This window comes from Saimiri boliviensis, chromosome 16, assembly GCF_048565385.1.
Source record: "Saimiri boliviensis isolate mSaiBol1 chromosome 16, mSaiBol1.pri, whole genome shotgun sequence".
Classification (NCBI taxonomy): Eukaryota; Metazoa; Chordata; class Mammalia; order Primates; family Cebidae; genus Saimiri; species Saimiri boliviensis.
The window spans coordinates 84671548-84693213 of NC_133464.1; the positions used below are offsets into that span (position 1 = coordinate 84671548).

Sequence of the window (21666 nt, forward strand, 5' to 3'; positions counted from 1 at the left end):
CTTTTGACCTCATGGTCCTCCTGCCTTGGCCTCCCAAAGTGCTGGCATTACAGATGTGAGCCGCCGCACCCAGCCAAGAGCAAGTGTTTATTTGCCTGGTTCAGGAATTTTGTTTTTTAATCACATGAATATTTTCAGATGTTTCACAGGCCTAAATGTTTTCTTGGAGTTCTTTAATCATGTAAAAGAAAAAATATGTATAGCAATGGTGCTGTCTCAACACTTGTTCAGTCTCTTACCTGTTCCCTTCCTACCATCCTGCCCTTCCTCCTTCCTGTCACCATGTCTGCTCAGATGTCTGGGCACCACTCTGCCCTTGCCCCTTGGCCACCAGCTCCCTCCTCCCCCCACACCCACATCAGGACCCCTTTTGCAGGCTTCCCTGGCTTCATTCATACTTTTGATCAAAGGGCTTTGGTCAGCAGGTGGGAGGAAGCCGTGATTCTTCAGTGAACACTGTCCATCTGGCTCTCTGGAATGCTTTGTGTTCTTTTCATTGTAGAGCTTTTCCCTAAATACCGCATACATTTGTTACACTATAAAAAACAGTGTTCTACAAGGTATAATAAAATAGATCATTCCTTCCATTTTATAATTCTTATAATGCGGGACCACCAAGTCAATCTGGTCAACTTACAGAGTTATTTAAGAACTGGACACTAAGGCCAGGTGCAATGGCTCATGCCTGTAATCCTAACACTTTGGGAGGCTGAGGTGAGCAGATCACCCGAGGTCAGGAGTTAAAGACCAGTCTGGCCAATATTGTGAAACCCCATCTCTACTAAAAATACAAAAATTAGCTGGGCATGGTGGCACACGCCTGTAGTCCCAGCTACTCAGGAGGCTGAGACAGGAGAATCTCCTGAACCCAGGAGGCAGAGGTTGCAGTGAGTGGAGATCACACACCACTGCACTCCAGACTGGGTGACAGAGCAAGACTCTGTCTCAAAAAAAAAAAAAAAAGAAAGAAAGAAATGGACATTGAAATGGAAAATGCTTTCACTGCTGTAGTAGGTCATAGATAAAATAAAAAAATACAAAAAATTAGCTGGGCGTGGTGGCGCGTGCCTGTAATCCCAGCTACTCGGGAGGCTGAGGCAGGAGAATTGCCTGAACCCAGGAGGCGGAGGTTGTGGTGAGCCGAGACCGCGCCATTGCACTCCAGCCTGGGTAACAAGAGCGAAACTCCGTCTCAAAAAAAAAAAAAGACCACCATCAATAGTAAATGAGCTTCTTCAAAAAACATCCTATGATTTTTCCATTAAGCAGTAAAAGCACTGAAAGAATGTTGTCTACATTCTTTTTAGAAGGTAGTATACAGTGACATAATCTAAAAGTGGAATCTTTAGTATATTTTTTGGAATGAATCTACTCCAAGATTATTTACTTGAGGAAGACAGTTGCTCTCAGACCTCAAAGAAAGTCAAACTCCGGAGGTATCTCAAAATGGAAGAGGGATCCATCAAATTTATATAGAAAATAGATGACAGCTTACTATTAAAGAAAACTGTCAAAACAAGCACTACCCACCAGAAGTAACAGTGACAAAGGAGTTGAAGAAGAAGCCAGAACTCAAGAGTCTGTGGCTAAGAGGTGTCAGTCGAGGAGCGCTGTGGGGCAGCAGGGGCTGTGGAGGCAAAGGAGTGTGGTTAACTCCTGACTGCCGGCTTAGTCAGAGTGGCTCTGAAACAAGACCTTCGCTTCCATATGCAGGAAGTGGAGATGACACGACCCACCAGAGCAGCCTTTGGTGGGTGAAAGATGGGAGTTTGAAACCAGCCTGGCCAACATGGTGACACTCCATCTGTACTAAAAATCCAAAAATATGCTGGGCATGTGGCACACACCTGTAATCCTGGCTGCTCAGGATGCTGACTTAAGAGAATCACTTGAACCTGGGAGGCGGAGGTTGCCGTGAGTCAAGGTTGCACCATTGCACTCCCAGCTGGGCGACGAGAGTGAAACACCAAGAAAAGGATGCTTAGTGGGCTAAACACAGGTTAGAAAAGCAGATGTCGTATCTCCAAAGCTTTTTTATTTTTTTGGAGACAGTCTCGCTTTGTTGCCCAGGGTTGAGTGCAGTGGCGGGATCTCGGCTCACTGCAAACTCCGCGTCCCAAGTTCAAGTGTTTCTGTTGCGTTAGCCTCCCATGTAGTTGGTATTCCAGATGTCCAGCACAACGCCCACCTAATTTTTGTATTTTTTGCAGAGATGGGGTTTCATCATGTTGGCCAAGCTGGTTTCAAACTCCTACCCTCAAGTGATTTGCCTGCCTCAGCCTCCCAAATTGTGGGGTTACAGGCGTGAGCCACTGCACCTAGCCTGGATCTAGATTCTCAGCTTTCCTGCTTGACAGCCTCAGGCATCGAGCTTCAAGGTCTGAGGAAATCAGGGGTTGGCAATACACTGATGAATTTACATTTGGAAGGTGTACCAGTAGGAGAAAGGCCGACTGTACTTACCTGAGCTTTAAAAAAAAAATTCTTAAAATCTTAAGTCACACTCTCAAAATAGCAGAATTTCAACACTAGATTTATTTTTGTCTTCCTTTTCATGCACATACATTTCACATAAGGATAGGGATTTTATTTAAATGCAGCAATAGCCTGTATATTGATTTTCTAAAGGTAAGTAGTCCTTTATGTCAGATACTTTCAGTAAAACTAATTTCTGCTACTTGCGTATTTCCAGCATTGAATAGATAGGAGGGAGTTACAGTAGTAGCAATACAGAAATGCTGAATCAAACCAAACATGCATTTATGTTATTTTATTGTTTATTATTGTTACAATAGTGAGAGCAATAACAATAACTAGAGCTAAAAACGTTTGTTGAGTGTATTTGATGTGCCAAGTACTAGGCATGTTGCTGTATGATCTCATTTAAGTCTCTGAACAGTCCAAGTGTTGCATAAGTAACTTAACTTGCCTGAAGTCACACAGCGGCAGGCATTAGAACTAGGATTCAGAGTCAGGCACTCTGACTCACCTGTGTGGGCTGGTAATGCCTTCAACTTCTTTCTCAGGTTATACCAGGAAGTTTTTGCTTTGAAATAGGTGCGTGCACATTCCACTGTATTTTTTTTTTCCTTACTCTTTCGTAATTTTTATCAACTGAGTTGCCTTGTCAGGAATAAGACTGATGCTCAAAGCAGATATTATTGGGTTATCAGAGTAAAATATCATAGAGACAAATCTGAAAAATGGCATTTGCTAACTAGTATGTATGAAGCGTCAATTGCCTTACGTTGAATGTGAATGCATGACTGCACGGCGAACAAAGCAAGATTCAGAATTTTACAGGATGCTCATTGGCAGAAAGCTGCTTTTCTTGCATAGCGTAGCAGGAATAAATGAGGAAAGCATGTCATGGAATCAGTTACAATTTAGTAGCTCTAGGATTACAACATAATTTCAATAATAGAGGCAGCCCAGAATAATGGCCAAGTAAATAGAATCCCTAATCTTTGGCTTGTTCATATATTTACCCAACGTAGCCTCTGAAATAGCTGAGAGCTTTTTGGAAGAAAGAAATGGAAAGGAGCACCTGTATTCTCAAGGCTGAGACCTCCCTTTTGTAAATGCACTAATATTTTAAGAGGGTGTGTGCATGTTTAATGCCTGGGTGTGTTTGTTTAAGGAAGTCATTGAGCTTCAAAAGGCAAGATGTTTTGTAACCCAGAAATGTAATTGTAAATGGAATTATTAAATCTGACAATGAAATTAAAATAAACTAATGTGTAAACAGAGCACATATGTGGGGCTGTACCTGCTGGCTCAACTTCTGTCTACACAGGTTCAGAGGCTTCACTTTAGTTCAGTCAGTAACTCTAGAGGGGTAGAGAGAGCCTCACATGTGAATGCTGACAGATACTAACCCAGCCCGGGGAGCTGCAGAGTCTTTTTAGTTCAAAGGAAGAGAAGAATTTCATTTCCTCGCTGATAGTCTAATTTTCTCAAGCACTGATTGTAGATAGAGGGAATCCATCTTTAGCAAAGGGCGTGGGTAACCACAGTCTTGTAGCAGAGAAAAACTTCAAAGTCAAGATGGTGAGCCATGCAGTTGCCCTAGGCTTGGGAGAGACAAATCTGGAATGAGGATTCTGATCTCATAAAATTCACTTAAGACTTTTCAAACTGCCAGGCTAGCCTTTGTAGCTACAGTTCTTAATCCGTCTAGGCTGAGTTTGGCACATATAATTATTTCAGCAGAAAAAATAGCCATTAAACTATCAACGATAAATGATTAGAACTGATAGTGGTGCTGAGAATACTCAAACCTCCTTTTTACTCACTCCCAAATCTATTTAGGTAATCTGCTTTTTGGTACATCCAAGGTATTATGTCTAGTGGTGGAGGATGGCGTAGCACAGACAGCTGTATATCTGAGCAAATGGCAGGTTATAAAAAGATTTCTGATCTCCTTTTTTAATTGTGGTAAGATACATGCCATACCATTTGCCATTTTAATCGTTTTTAAATGTACAGTTTGAAGCCATTCATGATGTCAGTGGTGGCCAGCCACTCCACTATCCATTTTCAGAACTTCCCCATCACCCCAGTGAAGACTCTTTTATCACAGTTAGAAGTTACAAGTAGAAAAATGGATTTATTTTAATTCCATCTTTTGTTTATTTCTTTCAGTAGATAAAACAGTTAAGAACTGTTGGTAATAAAAAGCAGATGAAAAGCAGAAAAAAGTAAGCAGTGATTCATGGGCTGGATAAGTCACTTATGATTAGTTTTATGATAGTTTTATGATATTTAATCATAGTAAAATGTTTTGGAATTGAACTTGTGTAAAAATAGTAAGCAACGTCATCCTTCAACTCTTGAACTAGGAAGTAGGTTTTCATAAATCTTTTGGTCTGATTGTTGTTATAGTGAGTTACTGAGCATTTCTCTGTGTTAAATGCTGTATCTTATTTAATCCTTACTAACAGTCTAGCAAAGTAGATGCCATATTGCCAGTTTTATGAACTTCAAACATTATACTAAACTCCAATATTTTACTTTTACTCAGATTGCCGCCAGCAGAAGTTAAGTGACTGGTCTGAGGTCGCTTAACCAGTTGGTTAACCCAAGATAATCACTTATAAACACTTGCTGTAACCATCAGGATATATTGCCTTCTTTAGAGCCACCTGAAGTTTTATTTAGAAAAACAAGAAGCTATTTTTTCTCTCTCGATTCTTTCTTGGCACCTTTGCAAAGGAAAACTGTTGTATAGTCAGAAGAGAAATAGCCTGAAATGTTAAATAATAAAATACCATGCAGACCAGATAATGTTCCGTTCAGCCCCAAATTCACACCAGCACAGTGCCCCCGAGGCTGCTGGCGGAACTGCAGAATGGCCGCTCTGCTGACCCACAGGGCCCCACCTAGCTGCGGTCCACTAGGGAGTCCTCAGGACATTTTCTTTTTTGGAGTCTGAGGCCCTTCTTGGTCCACCAGACTGTTTCCTAAGTGATACTGATAGGACTTAACTAGAAACCTGATGGGACTTAATTAATTAATTTATACTAAGTCCAGTGCTGTGGCTGAAATGTAAGACTATGACTAGCTTTTGACTTTTATTTTTTAAAAAACTTGGGTTTTTTGGGGTTCAGGTGTACATGTGCAGCTCTGTTATATAGGTAAACTTGTGTCGGGGGGCTTTTTGTACAAATTATTTTCTCACCTAGATATTAGGCCTAGAACTCAGTAGCTGTTTTTTCTGCTCCTCTCCCTCCTCCCAGCCTCCCCACTCAAATAGGCGTCCGTGTGTGCTCCTTTCTTTCTGTCCATGTGTTCTCATCATTTAGCTCCCACTTGTGAATAAGAACATGCAGTATTTGGTTTTCTGTTCTTGTGTTAGTTTGCTAAGGATAATGGCCTCCAACTGCATCCGTGTTTCTGCAAAAGATGTGGTCTCTTTCTTTTTTTATAGCTGCGTAGTATTCCTTGTTGTATATATACCCCAGTTTCTTTATCCAATCTGTCACTGGTGGGCATTTAGGTTGATTCCATGTCTTTGCTATTGGGAATAATGCAGCAGTGAACGTTCATGTGCATATGTCTTCATGGTAGGGTGATTTATATTCCTTTGGGTATATAACCAGTAAGGGGATTGCTAGGTCAGATGGTAGTTCTATTTTTAGCTCTTTAAGGAATCGCCACACTGCTTTCCACCGTGGCTGAACTAATGTACAGTCCCACCAACAGTGTGTAAGCATTCCTTTTTCTCTGCAACCCTGCCAGCATCTGCTATTTTTTTGACTTTTTAACCAATAACCATTCTGACTGGTGTAAAATGGTATCTCATTGTGGTTTTGATTTTTTAGCTTTGATTTTAAAGAACTGATGCGGTATTTGTCCTGAATATCTTGGCCTCAGGGCACTGGCCAGTCCTGATTGGTGTTAGGAATCCATCCACCTGGCCACACACACAGAGCACCCAGACCTCCCCTTTCCTGGGTACCCTTGGCCCCCTAGTCCATGAACTTTCCTCGCACCTTTGAAGCCTAAAGCAATGATACTTCCTTTCCTGACTCCACAAGGGAAGAGCTAGTTTCAGGAGGACCCAAGCTATAGAGGCAGTCCCTCTGTGGGACTTGCGCACACCTCCTACCACACCCTGGCAGGACTCAGTGGCAGTGAGGCACTGTTATCTCTTTGGCCAGGAACAACCCCTGTTTTCCAGTGAACGTGGGGAGTAGAAATCAGTCATTACAGCTTGCTTGTGTATCACCCAGACTTTATGAACCAGAGGAAAGAGAATTATTTAAATGAAAAAGTAGGCCAGGCACCGTGGCTCACACCTGTAATCCAGCACTTTGGGAGGCTGAGGCAGGCAAATCACGAGGTTACGAGATCGAGACCATCCTGGCCAACATGGTGAAACCACATCTCTACTGAAAACACAAAAATTAGCTGGGCATGGTGGCGCTCACCTGTAGTCCCGCTACTTGGGAGGCTGAGGCAGGAGAATCGCTTGAACCCGGGAGGCAGAGGTTGCAATAAGCAGAGATCGCACCACTGCACTTCAGCCTGGCGACAGAGTGAGAGAATGTCTTAAAAAATAAAACAGTTGCTTCAGGTACAAACCCTGGGTCTACAGAGATGGTCGGTCTTTGATCAAATAAAAAGATCACCGTTCCCTAGATATCATTAAATTCTTTTTAATGATGGGTGAACTGAATTTTTTTTTTTCTTTAATCAACTGGGAATCTTCTTGAAAGAAATAGAACCAAGTCTGGCTTATCAAAGCAGAAAAGGAATTTTTTTTTGGAAGAACATGGAGGAGGCCCAGAAGCAGAGGAAGAAGTCAGGACAGGATTCCGGAAAAGCAGCTCCAGGGGGCTGGGAAGAGAGCGAGTGTGTTCTTCAGAGGGCTTGCGCCAGGATGGCTCAGGCTTAGCAATCCATAGACCTTTCTCCTTTCTGCTCAAGGGTCAATCCTCAAAAAACACATCTGGCCACCCTCACTGGCTGAGCCAAGGGCAGGGAGAGCTTCCTCATTCACTGACCCACCACAGGGTCTCTGCCTGTGCACTGTTGACGTTTTGGGACCAGATAAGTTATTTTTGTTGGGCCTGCCCTGTGTGTGGTAGGGCAGTTCACTCCCATAATGTGACAACCAAAAAGGTCATCAGACCTTGCCAGATGTCCCCTGAGGGACAAAATCAACCTCTAAACCACTGCTGTAAAGTAAAATCATTCTCCTAACCAGAAGGGAAATGGATGCTAGGTGGCAAAAAGAAGCAATGTCCTACCCCATTGATACCTTGGTGCTGTATGAACAGTTATGTATTTCCATGGCTTTCTCCCCGACTCATGAGAACAGAAACAATGTCTCAGTCATACCCATGTGGCTGCTGTCTCCTGTACACAGTGTTTGGCACACAGGTGCTTAGTAAAACGTGACCTTTGATGAGTGCATGAGCAGACGTTCCGTCTGAGCCCCGTCAGGGGTGTTCATGTCCCTGCTTGCTGCTGTGCACAGGGAGGTTGGCCTGCAGGCCCAGGCATTGATCTCCAAACCCTAATGGCGGGAGAGGTCCACGCCTGTGGGGAGTCAGACCTAAACCACTGCATCCACCTTTCTTCTAAAATCACCCGCTTTGGCAGAAATCATGGCCTCTCCACAGATGGCCAGTCCCCTAATGACTTCCTCATGTTTTCCTTGAGAAGTGGCTTCCCCTGGGCTCCTGACTGATACTGGGTTCTATTTCTCAGGTTCAGAGCAGTCAGAATGAAAGAAGCTTCTTAGGTTTGTGTTTCTGAGCTTTTCTCATAAAAGAATTGATAACTGGTCAACACCAGTTACTGTCCTCTAGAATGTTCCTAGTAATCAAAACATACTCTGCTTTTTAATATTTTAGATAAAGGGACTACCCGAATCTCCAAAGGGCACCTGCCATCTGGGAGGCTTCTTGAGCAAGTGTGGACCCCCAGCTTCCACGCAGCTCACGCTGACACCACATCCCTTTCTCCCTCCCACCCCCCAACAGATCCACAGGCCGTATCCATGCCAATCTGCTAGACCATTGTAGGTGCTTTTGCAGCTAGCTAGGGCTTCACTAACTTAGAACAGTGTCCCAAACAAATCATAGTTCTACATGAAACAGTTGTTTTCTGTTTCACCTTGGAAATCTTTTTTAGTTTAATAAAGTAGAAAATTATATGGGTATACATCTTTCTTGCTCAGTATTTTTCAAGTTATAGTTTCCAGTTGAGAGAAATGACGTCTCATTCTCAGGCTTATAGGTTTCCACAGGTCCATCCGAGTTATGGGTCTTAAAGGTGAGCATGCAGCAGAATCACCACCGGGAAGGCTTATTAAAACACAGGTCGCTGGGCTCATCCCCAGGTTCCGATTCAGCAGGGCTCAGATAGGGGATTAAGTATTCATATTTCTGACAGGTTCCGAATTGACACACCAGTGATATCAGGCCACTTTTAGATCCACTGGATCATAGTTTTCAGAAGAAAGTCCCGGCCAGTCACAGAGGTGCATGCCTGTAATCCTGTGGGGCACTTTGGGAGGCGGAGGCAGGTGGGTCACTTGAGCTCAGGAGTTAGAGGCCAGCCTGGGCAACATGGCAAAACCCCATTTTTACCAAAAAAAAAAAAAAAAAAAAATAGCTGGGTGTGGTGGTGCATGCCTGTAGTCCCAACTAAGGAAGGCGGCAAGGGGTGGGTGGATCACCTGAGCCCAGGAAGTCAAGGCTTCAGTGAGCCGCCGAGATCGTACCACTGCCCTCCAGCCTGAATGACAGATTGGCACACTGTCTCCAAAAGAAAAAATCGAGTCTTAGTAATTTTATATGTATAATGTATACAGGGTGTCTAATCTTTTGGTTTCCCTGGACCACATTGGAAGAAGAATTGTCTTGGGCCACACAGAAAATGCACTAACACAAACAATAGCTGATAGGCTTAAAAAAAAGGAAGAAAAAAACTCACCCCCCCAAAAAAAAATCTCATAATATTTTAAGAAAGTTTATGAATTTGTGTTGGGCTACATTCAAAGTCATCCTGGGCCACATGCAGCCCACATCCATGAGTTGGACAAGCTTGGTGTATAACATCTCCCTAATAAATAACAAGTGATTTTTTTTTCCCTTTTAAAATTCATACTAGGCCTTCAGACAGATAGAATAAATGGATAAATGAGTGAAAAAAACCCTTACAAATATTCAATTAATCGTTTATTCATTCATTCTTTGACTTTCATTAAACTCGAATCATGCTTAGCCATTGATCAAACAGCAGTAGTTTCATTTCATTGGACACCCTTGCTTGGTGCCAAGCAATATATGAAATAGACTCAAACAGATGTACCTATTCTTCTTCTTGTAAGCCTTAAAATAATTCTACTTTATAATTGCCTGGTAATCCTCTGTATTTATGAAATTAAATGATGCACCAACCATATCACCTTAGGGCCTTAGGAAAGGGAGCCAGAACAAGATTTCACCTTTGCAAGGTTGGCTTGCAGGCATAATTAACTGCCAACCAAATGCTCTCAATTATGTTTTCAAATAATTGTATTAGTTGTACATCTAAAAGGGCATTCAAGGGGTTAAACAGGTTAGGCCATGAATATGCTGATTTTTAAACGAAGGTCTGGTTGGATTATGTGTTCCTTATGTATTACGAAATAACAGGCTATGAACTTGCAGCTTTGTACACATTGAACTCATCCTGGAGCTGACAGAATTTTTTTCTTGGTGAAAGGGTAGAAATATGCATAGTTAGGAGCCCCTTAAACCTGTAAGAGCTCCTGTTTGAAGGGGTTACCGCAGATACTTGGAGAGCACCCAGAAAACATCCCTAAGCACAGAACTCTTGGGTGCTTTTTCTCTCGGTATCAGGCCAGGACAGGAACTCCAGCAGCCACCAAGCATTGTGAGCACTGTGTGCCCTGATGGGAGGAAGCTCTTGGTCGTGACTTGAGTGCCTGTCCTGGTCACGAGTGTCCCAGTCACACCTGGGACCAAGCCACCATTGGCAGTACCAGACCACAGCCCTGTGAGACAAAGCCAGTGATCTCTGCCCTCTTCTTCCAGCTAGATGGGCACAGTCGTGACTGCTTTTAAAGTGCTCCACAGAACAGAAGCTGTATCAGTTGGGTACAAGTGCTCATGGTGGCATCAGGAAACAATAAGACCTTTCTCTCAGGATTTTCCACATATGTAAGTTCTGGCACATCAAGGATGCTGATATTTAAATGTAAACCTTTTAAAAATATAATTGACAGAATTTCAGGGCATGAGGCAATGTATCATAGTGCTTTAAGAGCATGGACTCAGTAACCAGACTGCCAGGGTTCAAACAAATAAACCTATGAGCTGTGTGACTCTCTTGGCTTCAGTTTTCTTACTTGTGAAGATAGTTCTCTCAAGGTGTGTTTAAGGAGCCCATAGACCAGTGCTCTTAGGACAGTGAGTGCCTGGCGTCCAGTAAATGCTCTGTAAATAGCCACCATGGTTCTGGGATTAGAGTGACTGGCATTCTCTCTGATGAGCCCCGTGTAGGCCAGCTGTCTGCAGGTCAGGTCCTCCTGCATGGGATCTTTCGCTCCACTTTCTTTCCGGCTATATGTCTGCAGTCACTTGGAAGAAAAGGACTGGAAAGACACAGTTTGGAAACCCTACCGCTTTAAGACTCAGTCTTAGAATCTTGTTGATATCATGATTTATTTTAGTCAGGCCTAGAATAATTACCCTAGGACTTCAGGATTTTGAAACACGCTAATTTGAGCCGAGCCATCAGAACAAAAATGTTCTGGCTTGTAACGTCTTTTCTTAGCCGATTTGCATCTCGGGTAAAATGAGGAGAAAAATACATTAAATTCTCACTCTTTAACTACTCTTTATATATTCTCTGTCCCTCTCCGTAGGACAGATAGATGGAGATCTACCTGCTTCCTTTTGTGAGCTCATATATGCAGTGTGTGTCCTGGTGCAGTTTTGTCTTTCTTATATTGCTATTGACACTTCCCTCTTTTTAGCTGTAAAGTTATTGCCTATTTGAGGCCTTTTGGCAAGATCCATTCATTCTCCCTCCTAATTTAGGTGATTTCCACAGTGAAATGTGTTTGTTAACTCCACCCACCTGAATTGGAGTTAACAGCTCCAAGCTGGTTCCCAGGGGTGCCTAGAAAATAGTTTTTACTAGTCACCTTTCTGAAACTAAGACTTGAAGGCAAAGGGAACATTTTTGTCAGCTTTGAAAAAGAAATCAAAGCTTTCTTGGAATTTGTTGACGATGTCCATCTATAAAAGCCAAATCCAGTTTTTCTTACTTGTAGAACTACCTGAAACATTGGGTTTTTCTTTTACTTCTCTGTGTAGGGTTTAGTTCATGTTGACACTCGCAGAACATTTAAATCTTATTAGAGCAGGACTGGCATACCAGTGCCCAGGATTCTTCCCCAGTAACTGTTTTCCATTATCCCTCCAGGCACAAGCCCTCATTTTTACATACGAATTCACCAAACCATTTAGCTCTAACCATATTTCTTTAGAAAAGCCCACAAGTTTATGTATTTTTTTCTTGTGGCCGCAGTTGCCGTTCTATGAGATCCAGGGATTATTTAAGGTGGGAGATTGGAGGAGGACGTGGGCTTGTTGGGCTTGTCTGCTGGGCAGGAGAGAGCAGGGTCATGTTTATATTGGCAGTTTGTTGAGTTGAAGCGAACCACTTCAAAGAACAGGATGGCCATACTTACCTGAATAGCTTGGCTCTGAATGCATGGCTTTCCCTCTGACTGTTCCAGTCATTTAGTTACAAACGACCAGGCATGTGATTATAGAGACGTTTCAAATACTAAAAGGAAGAAAATGGTGTGATAGACTAGCACATTTTCTGGAAAGCCATGTCTTAATTAAATATTTCCTCTAAATGTTCCCTGTATCAAGAAACCTGGCACATAGGGAATACATGAAACCTGATTTATCAGGTAGAGTCTACTCGAGTAATAACCTGCATCTCGAAGGTACAGTGTCAACCCTGCTGCTTTAGCCGTCATCACGTACCCAGCGCTCCCGTCGATCTGACGGCTGGGCCAGAGGCAAGGCCCGCATTCATGCATCAGATGATTTTACTGTAAAAAAAGAACACTGTGTTTGGCACTGAATTGTACAAATAGACATAGCAATGACATTCTCTTCTAGTAACTGCCCATGATTCCTTTGTGTCTCCACACCGCCTTGTTCCTCCTAGATTCCAGCTCAGTCTGTCCTTCCTGTTCTGTGGGTTGCCTGCGTTCAGAGCCCCAAGTCCTCTCATGTGCGTCTCCCAGAGTCTTCCAGCCTCACTCTACCCCGCCAGACCCTTTCCTGGTCAGCATACATTGTGCATTTTCCCACGTTTATGCCTTTCCTATATCGTCTCTTCTACGTACAAGGCCCCATCTCTTAAGTTGTTGGCCAGCTCCATCTGTTTCACAAACCTTCTGAATCTCTTCATTGGAATTCATCTTTCTCTTCTGTTCTCCCACAGACTGCACTTTGTGTGCTATTAGCATCTACAGTTTACTTTTTCTCCAGATTTTATGTTAAAAATTTTCAAATATTCAGAAAAGTTGAATAGTACAATAAACACTCATGTACTTGCCATGTAGTCAACCTTTTCCTATCTTTACGTCTCTTCATCTCTCTATCTGGCCTTGTATTTTTATGCATATCAAAGTAGTAGACATCAGTACATCTTTTTTCATTGTACTTTAGGTTCTGGGGTAAATGTGCAGATCATGCAGGGCTGTTGCATAGGTACATACGTGGCAATGTGGTTTGCTCCCTTCACCTGTATCTGGCATTTCTCCCCATGTTATCCTGCCCCAACCTCTCCCCACCTGCAGCCGTCCCTCCCCTGACCCCCTCCAACAGACCCCAGTGTGTGATGCTCCCTTCCCTGTGTCCACATGTTCTCACTGTTCAACACCTGCCTATGAGTGAGAATATGTGGTGTTTGGTTTTCTGTTCTTGTGTCAGTTTGCTGAGAATGATGGTTTCCAGATTCATCCATGTCCCCACAAAGAACCTGAACTCATCGTTTTTTTATGGCTGCAAAGTATTCCATGGTGTAAATGTGCCACATTTTCCCTATCCAGTCTATCATCGATGGGCATTTGGGTTGGTTCCAGGTCTTTGCTATTGTAAACAGTGCTTCAGTGAACATACCTGTGCATGTGTCTTTATAATAGAACGATTTATAATTATTTGGGTATATACTCAGTAATGGGATTTCTGGGTCAAATGGAATTTCTATTTCTAGGTCCGGAGGAATCTTCCACAATAGTTGAACTAATTTATACTCCCACCAACAGTGTAAAAGTGTTCCCATTTCTCCACATCCTCTCCAGCATCTGTTGTCTCCAGATTTTTTAATGATCGCCATTCTAACTGGCGTGAGATGGTATCTCAATGTGGTTTTGATTTGCATTTCTCTAATGACCAGTGATGATGAGCATTTTTTCATGTTTGTTGGCCTCACGTATGTCTTCTTTTGAAAAATGACTGTTCATATCCTTCACCCACTTTTGAATGGGTTTGTTTGTTTGTTTCTTGTAAATTTGTTTTAGTTCTTTATAGATTCTGGATATTAGCCCTTTGTCAGATGGGTAGATTGCAAAAATTTGTTCGCATTCTGTGGGTTGCCAGTTCACTCTGATGATTGTTTCTTTTGCTGTGCAGAAGCTCTGGAATTTAATTAGATCCCATTTGTCTATTTTGGCTTTTGTTGCCAATGCTTTTGGTGTTTTAATAGTGAAGTCCTTGCCTATGCCTATGTCCTGAATGGTTTTGCCTACGTTTTCTTCTAGGGTTTTTATGGTGTTAGGTCTTAACGTTGGTGAACTTCATATAAATGAAATCAAACAGTTTGTACTGCTTCTCATAAGGCTTCTCTCACTCAGCATAATGTTTTTGAGATCCATTTGTGTTGTTGCGTGTATGAGTAATTTGTTCCTTTTTGTTGCTGAGTAATATTCCATTATATGAATGTGTTGTAGTGTGTGTATTCATATCCCAGTATTAGAAACTTGGGTTGTTTCCAGCATAGGGTTGTGCAAGTTGTTTCTTTGTTGACATATGCTTTCATTTCTCTTGGATAAATACCTGGGAATTAAATTGCTGGGTCCTAGGGTGGGTATATGTTTAGTTTTATAAGAAACTGTTAGACCTTTTACCAAAGTGGTTATATCGTTTTATCCTTTCATCACAAATGTATGACAATTCAGGTTGCCCACAGCCTTGTCAACATTTGGTATTTTTAGCCTTTTTAATTTTAGCAACTCTGGCTGACCATGGTGGCTCACGCCTGTGATCCCAGCACTTTGAGAGGCCAAGGAAAGAGGATTGTTTGAACCCAGAAGTTCAAGACTAGCCTGGGCAACATGGCAAGACCCCATCTCTACAAAAAGTTTAAAAACTAGCTGGACATGGTGGCACACACCTGTGGTCCCAGCTACTCTCAGATTGAGGCTAGAGGATCACTTGAACCTGGGAGGTCAAGGCCACAGTGAGCCATGTTCGCACCGCTGCACTCCAGCCTGGACAACAGAGCAAGACCTTATCTTCAAAAAGAAAAAAAAAAAAAGCTATTCCGGTGGATGTGTAATAGTATCTCATTGTGGGTATGGTTTTCATTTCCCTAATGACTAATGATGTTGAATGTCTTCTCAGTGCCTATTGGTTGTGTTGTTTATTCAGATACTTCTGTGAAAGGTCTGACCTTGCGAAGGTACGATCTTCTGTCAATTTGTAATTTTAAAAAATCCTTTTATGATGAGTTGAAGGTGTTCTTTATGTATTCTGGGTACCAGTCTTATGTGAGATGTTTTGTGAGTATTCCTACTCTGTCATTTGCCTGCTCATTGGCTTAATGGTTTCTTTTAAAGAGACATTTTTAATTTTGATGAAATCTAACATATTAATGTTTTTCTTTTTATGGTCATTGCTTTCTGTGTCCTAAGAAACTGTACCTACTTCAGAGTCAGAAAGATACTTCATGGGTTTTTTTAAGACAATAATTTTAGTGTTTACATTTAGGTCTGTTATCACCTCAAATTAATTTTTATATATGGTATCCAGGAGGGGTCAAGGTTAGCTTTCCCCCATATGGATATGCAGTTCCGCCCAGCCCACCACCGTGAGTGTCCTTCTCACCCTCATGTTGTGACTGAGCCTGCCCGCCCATGTGCCCATGACCTGGCCTGATCCTTTACACACAGTAGATGCTTCGTACATGTTCACTGAATTGCAATACAGATAAGAGAACAATAGAAGATTCCAGCAATCTCTTAATGCCTTGATTTTGAAAACTGTTTTACAGAATTCATCTCCCAAAGTACATGTCGGCGTATAAAGCCTGTTCAACCCTTGAGTTAGCATTTCCTGTCAAGAACGTAGGTTGAAGCAATAAGGCTAATTGCATAAATCTTTGCCTTTGGTTTCTTTAGAGTGAAGAAAGCACATGAACTCACATTTTACTGAATTATTAACATATGCTAGGCATGCTGCTTCATTGATTCTGCTACATCTTGTTTGATCCTTAGAGCAACCTTGTAGGAAACTTGGGTGCCAGAGATTTTAAGTGACTTCTGCGTTACACAGTTAGTCAGCTGCAAAGCTAGGAATTCTGTGGGACAGGGAAATCTGAAGGAAAGCCAATAACTTGATTCTGATATAAGACTTCTAGAAAAGAATTAACATCTAATTGATTGTAAAGTATATAGAACTTGATAGCAAAACTTGATAGGTAATTAAACTTATTAAATTCTGAATCATCCCAGTCAAATATAACTTAAAAAAAAAATTCAGCCTTCTAATATTACTTTCTAAGTGTAAGGTCACAAAAAAAATTCCGTTTTCTAGTAGCACTCTCTAAGTGTAAGTCATATATGCAAAAATAAAAGCCCTTAGAAAATACACTTAGGCCTGAATCTCTAAGCTAAGGATTGATTTGATAGTAAAAATGCATCAAAATTATAAATAGCTCCAGGGCCCACACACTGCCCCTGACTTTATGATATTCTTACAGTCAGATTATAGAGCCAGAGTCTTATTTCAGAAAGCCAGTGGCTTTGAATTTATATCTTTGTCCTTCTTGTTACCTCCTGGTGAATGCAGTGCTGACCTGTCCTTTGTTTGCAGGTATGCTTCAGAAGTGTCCTTCTGTTGATGACTTCGTAAGTGCCCTCATTTCTGACTTGGATCTGGACTTCGAAACTTTCCTCATGGATTCCAAATAACAGAAGTACTCAAAACCTCTTAAGTCAAGGTCATGTAGATAATGACTTGATTATAAATGCTACGGTGGTGAGACCTTGTTTCTGATTTCAGTGTTCACTTCTGTAATAACGTCTGAAAAACTTTAAAGTGATAGAACTTGGAATAAATCATTTGTTTTAATTATGCTGGCGCTTCACCCATTTGGCAAATGTTTGAGCACCTGGAAATCTCTGAGCTGGTAATGACACTTCTATGTGGCATTCTTAAATGGAGGGTATGGGCATTTCCTTAGTATAACCACTATTCTGTTGAACTTTTTCTGCTTTCCATGGACCTCTAATTGGTTTAATTAAATATTTAATTAAAAGCAAAGGCATCTGTTTAAGACACAGTTTGAAGCAATCTTCAGAAAGATTGCACATATAGTTCTTTTAAGAATGATGACCATTTAAGAACTCTATTTAAAGTAGGCTTAGAATATGCACTTTAAATAGTCAGATACAAGCAACCAGCAAACCAAGTGGGGTCTCCAAAATACATGTAATTATCTGCACTGTTTTTTCCTGAATGTTCAGGCAGATAGACTCAGAACACAGAGGACTTCTCTGACTTGGCAATGAAGGTAGAATGAGTAAGCGCTGGTACAATTAATGAGTGACATGCCAGTGTCGAGCAAATGGTGAATCAGGAAACGGGGGTTTGGACCATGCCTGTTTTTATCTGGAACTCATTTGCTTTACACTATTGCATACCATGTTGTATTTTGGTTTGTTAATATCAGTAAATAAATTATTCAATGGGTTTTTCCCACCGTTAAAGTCAATACTTAATTACAGATTTCCAGTTTAAAAAGGCATCTGCTAACAGCCTCTTCCTGCTTCCCACCAAATGACCAATGATGAAATGAAAGATTCAAAATACCCAAAACTAGGACACAAAAAAACCTATTTGCAGAATCTGGAGGAATTTCTTCATGCTCAGAAACAGGATGGAGAAACACCATCAGTGACTGGCCTGTGCCAGGTGCACCTGGATGCAAGGGGAATCAACCCTTAATACTTCCCCACTGCCTGCTCACCCTTCGAAATCCAAATCAGTACTGACCACAAAGCAGAGTAGCTGGCACCCCCTGAATAGGGCTTCGCGTTTGACCGAGTGCTGCAGGGGTCCCTCCCGCTTCTGCTCCCCGTCGGAGATTCTCTATGCAGCAGCTCTTGAAAACTGCAGCTCATACAGCCTTGGGCATGGAGTCGGGCAAACCTGGCAGTGGTGTCTCCTCTACACCCAAAGCAGAGCTGAGGAAGGGAGACCGTTCAAGGAAGGACTCTGGTCCAGTGTGCAGGGAGGAATCTAGCTGCTTCTATGTCTCACCCTATTAATTCACAGTATCCAAGCTAACTGAAGAAGAGATCTTATCCTGACAAACTGGCATGACACAGATGCCAGCTCATTCTGGGAAACAGACTTGGAGAAATGGACATCAACCTGCTAATCAGTTACAGGTAAATCTGAAAAGTGCTTTCATCAGCACTTTTTTGGAGGGGTGAGGAACCGAAAAAAGAAGTCCGTGTGGAGCCTTTTTACAAGCATTCTTCAGAAAAGGGAAAGGAAGACATCACCTAGAAGATGCTGGAAAATCAGAACTTTGAAAATTACTTTGTTTGAGACAGAGTCTCACTCTGTCACCCAGGCTGGAATGGAATGGCATGATCTCAGCTTACTGTAACCTCCACCTCCCGGGTTCAAGGGATTCTTGTGCCTCAGCTGCCCTGGTAGCTGAGAGGACAGGTATGCACCACCATACCCAGCAAATTTTTGTACTTTTAATAGAGATAGGTTTTCACCATATTGGCCAGGCTGGTCTCAAACTCCTGACCTCAAATGAGCCACCCGCCTTGGCCTCCCAAAGTGCTGGGATTACAGGTGTGAGCCACTGTGCCCGGCCAAAATTATTTTTTTAAAGGAGCAAATTTCTCCTTGTATATTGCAGCAAATCTCTCTGGTATTTTTTTTTTTTTTTTTTTTTTTTTTTTTTTTTTTTTTTTTTTTTGAGACAGAGTCTTGCTCTGTTGCCCAGGCTGGAGTGCAGCAGCTTGATCTCAGCTCACTGCAACCTCTGCCCCCCCGGGCTCAAGCAATTTTCCTCCCTCAGCCTCTCAAGTAGCTAGGATTACAGGTGCCTGCCACCATGTCTGGCTAATTTTTACATTTTTAGTGAGATGGGGTTTCACCATGTTGGCGAGGCTGGTAAACTCCTGACCGCAGGTAACTCATCCACCTTGGCCTCCTAAAGTGCTGGGATTCCAGGTGTGAGCCACTGTGCCTGGCCCTCTCTGGAATTCTTAAAGAGATTTGAGAAAACATGGTATCTATGAAGTTGAAAACCATAAAAAACAAGCAGAAATAAAAAGATAATAAAAGTTAAAAAGGAAGATGGGTAAAATAAAGAAATGCAGAGAGATGATAACCACAGTATAACAATTTAAAACATTGTCAGAATCAGAAAAGAAGAAATTTGTCAAGGAAAAACCTGAGAAACATTTCTCAGAATACAGGTTAAAGGGATGTCATGAGAGCAGATAGGAAGACAGCAGAGTAGAGGTCCACACCCTCTGAATTCTAGAATTCCTCAGATGAAGCCAGGGCATGTGCAGCAAAAGCAATAACCAGAAGTAATTTCTGTTGTACTCTTGTAGTCTCTGGAGTGCCAACCAGTGCTTCAGCCGGGGCCTGGCATTTAGTAGGGGCACTGGTGAATCAACGCCAATCACTGATTTCAAGAAACCCTTGTTAAGCTGAACGAATGACTGCAATTCAAAAGAGAATCCCTGACGGTGGCACACAGTGTAAATGTCCCCAGTGCCACTGAGCTACACACTTTCAAATGGTTCTGCTTTGTGTTAAATTTTACATTGCGTATATTTTACCACAGTTTTTAAAAGAGCAACCAAAAGAGAGAATCCTGAATTCCAGATGAAAACATAGTGAAAAGAGACCCTAATCTAGACGTATTCTACTTTCTTGGGAGTTTAAATGAAATATAATTAAAATTTAATTAAAATTACTAGGCTGGTGTGGTGGCTCACGCCTGACCCAGCACTTTGGGAGGCCAAGGCGTGCAGATCACAAGGTCAGGAGTTTAAGACGAGCCTGGCCAACATGGTGAAACCCCGTCTCTACTAAAAATACAAAAATTAGCCGGGTGTAGTGGCACACGCCTGTAATCCCAGCTACTCAGGAGGTTAAGGCAGCAGAATTGCTTATACCCAGGAGGCAGAGATTACAGTGAGCTGAAATCGCGCCATTGCACTTCAGCCTGAGTGACAGAGCAAGACCCTGTCTTAAAAAAAAACAAGAAAAATTACAGGCCAGCATATCCCAAATTGGGCTTTGCAGAACACTTCTCAGGAATGGTTAGTTGGTGTTCCAGGAACTCAGAACAGTCCTGTTATTAAATATATTTGGGAATTACTCGGATGTTTTGAAGGTTCACTGTGCACATGAGCAAATCACAAACCCGATTTGCCATTGCATACATGAGCCAGTATTTCCCAGACAGATTTGGTTATGGCCCACCCTCTTTGTGGAGTACCTATGGATATTTTTCAGAACCCTGGGAAATAACTAAAAATATTCAGCTGGAAATAACAGGCACACCTATAAAGGAGTAAGAATTACAGTGACCAAAAGGCGGTGTTCATCACTATTAAAAGCCAACTGAAGAAAGTTTTGAGAGATGAAGGCTGAGATATAAAATGATACTCTCAGATATATGAGGACTCAGGAAACATCTCAACTTTGTACTCTTCTTTAAAAATGGATAGAAGTATATGTAATTCTGACCAAGAGTCAGAGCAAATGAAACTTCCAAGGGACGCCCCAAAATCATTGCTTCTTCACAATAACAGCTGGATAAATAGTAATAGCAAATTATTTTATGAACGTTTTCCCTTAGGATGGTAATAAATCCATAAGCCACAGCCATCTTGGGAAAATTCTCTCCTGTAGTTATAATTTACCACCAGCTTCCAAAAAACCGAATTTAAAGCTTTTACAGATGTGTAAACACTGAAAATAATCTAATGAAAGAACTGGTGGATCACAAATAAAATGTTAGTGTGTAGGTGTTGAGATTTGGGCCTTTTATCATCTCCTGTACTCAAGGCTTATCCTGATTTAGTAAAAGTGACTGAGATGAAATGTGAACAGTTGAGCTTGACATTTACTTACCATTTTCCAGTTTCCAGGGGCCGGTCTGGTAGCTGTCTCACGTGAAGCACATGAACTTGGGAGGTAGCAGTCAGTGATAACTGCGGGACTAGGGAGGCAGACAGCCCAGCCCAGGACTTGACCAGTGTCATCAAGCTGTCACTGTGCCAACGGGGCTAGAGCCACTTCCCTTGGCTCCTTGTCCACTGCCCTTTGTACCTCATGCAGGTCCCCAGAAGACCTCGCTCCTGCCCAGCAGGCTCCTACGCATTCCTTAGACACTACCGTAGTGTTGGTGTGGCCACGTGACACACACAGGCCTTTTCTAGTTCACCGGTTTTCTGCAAGGGTGCTGGTTAGGCAGTGTCTCCAGGAGGAGCAAGTCTGAAACCAAATCTAGGAGACTTGTCAAAAACGAGCCAGGCACAGGGCTGGTGGGCCGTCAGGGACCACCGTTCGGGTTGATAATTTTGCGTCATCTGCATTTTTTGAGTAAGATCTGGCAGTATGAGCTGTTCTCCAGGTACATTTCTCTAGCTCATGTACACAAACATCCCGAAGGACTTTGTCAGGTGCCTTGCTGAAATCCAGATGCGTTTGGCACTTCCTTGGTCTGAGGTCAATTGCACACTCACAGGCACTGGGCTCGTGCCTTCAAGTATTTTATCCTCACCTTGGGGTGGGTGAAAGATACCCACTAGAGGAACACTTTGGAGAGATCATATAAGAGCCGAGT

The 21666-nt window shown here is 42.2% G+C and overlaps 1 protein-coding gene across 2 annotated transcripts in view; it reads left to right on the forward strand.

Moving 5' to 3' along the window:
- MIPEP (mitochondrial intermediate peptidase) overlaps positions 1–16904 on the forward strand; it is a 158378-nt gene extending 141474 nt beyond the window's left edge. For both annotated transcript variants that reach the window (XM_003919753.2, XM_010335180.2), the window contains one exon: positions 16644–16904. In XM_003919753.2, the coding sequence (XP_003919802.1) occupies positions 16644–16741 (98 nt within the window). In that variant the 3' untranslated portion in view covers positions 16742–16904. The remainder of the gene's footprint in view (positions 1–16643) is intronic.
- The last annotated feature ends 4762 nt before the right edge of the window (positions 16905–21666 follow it).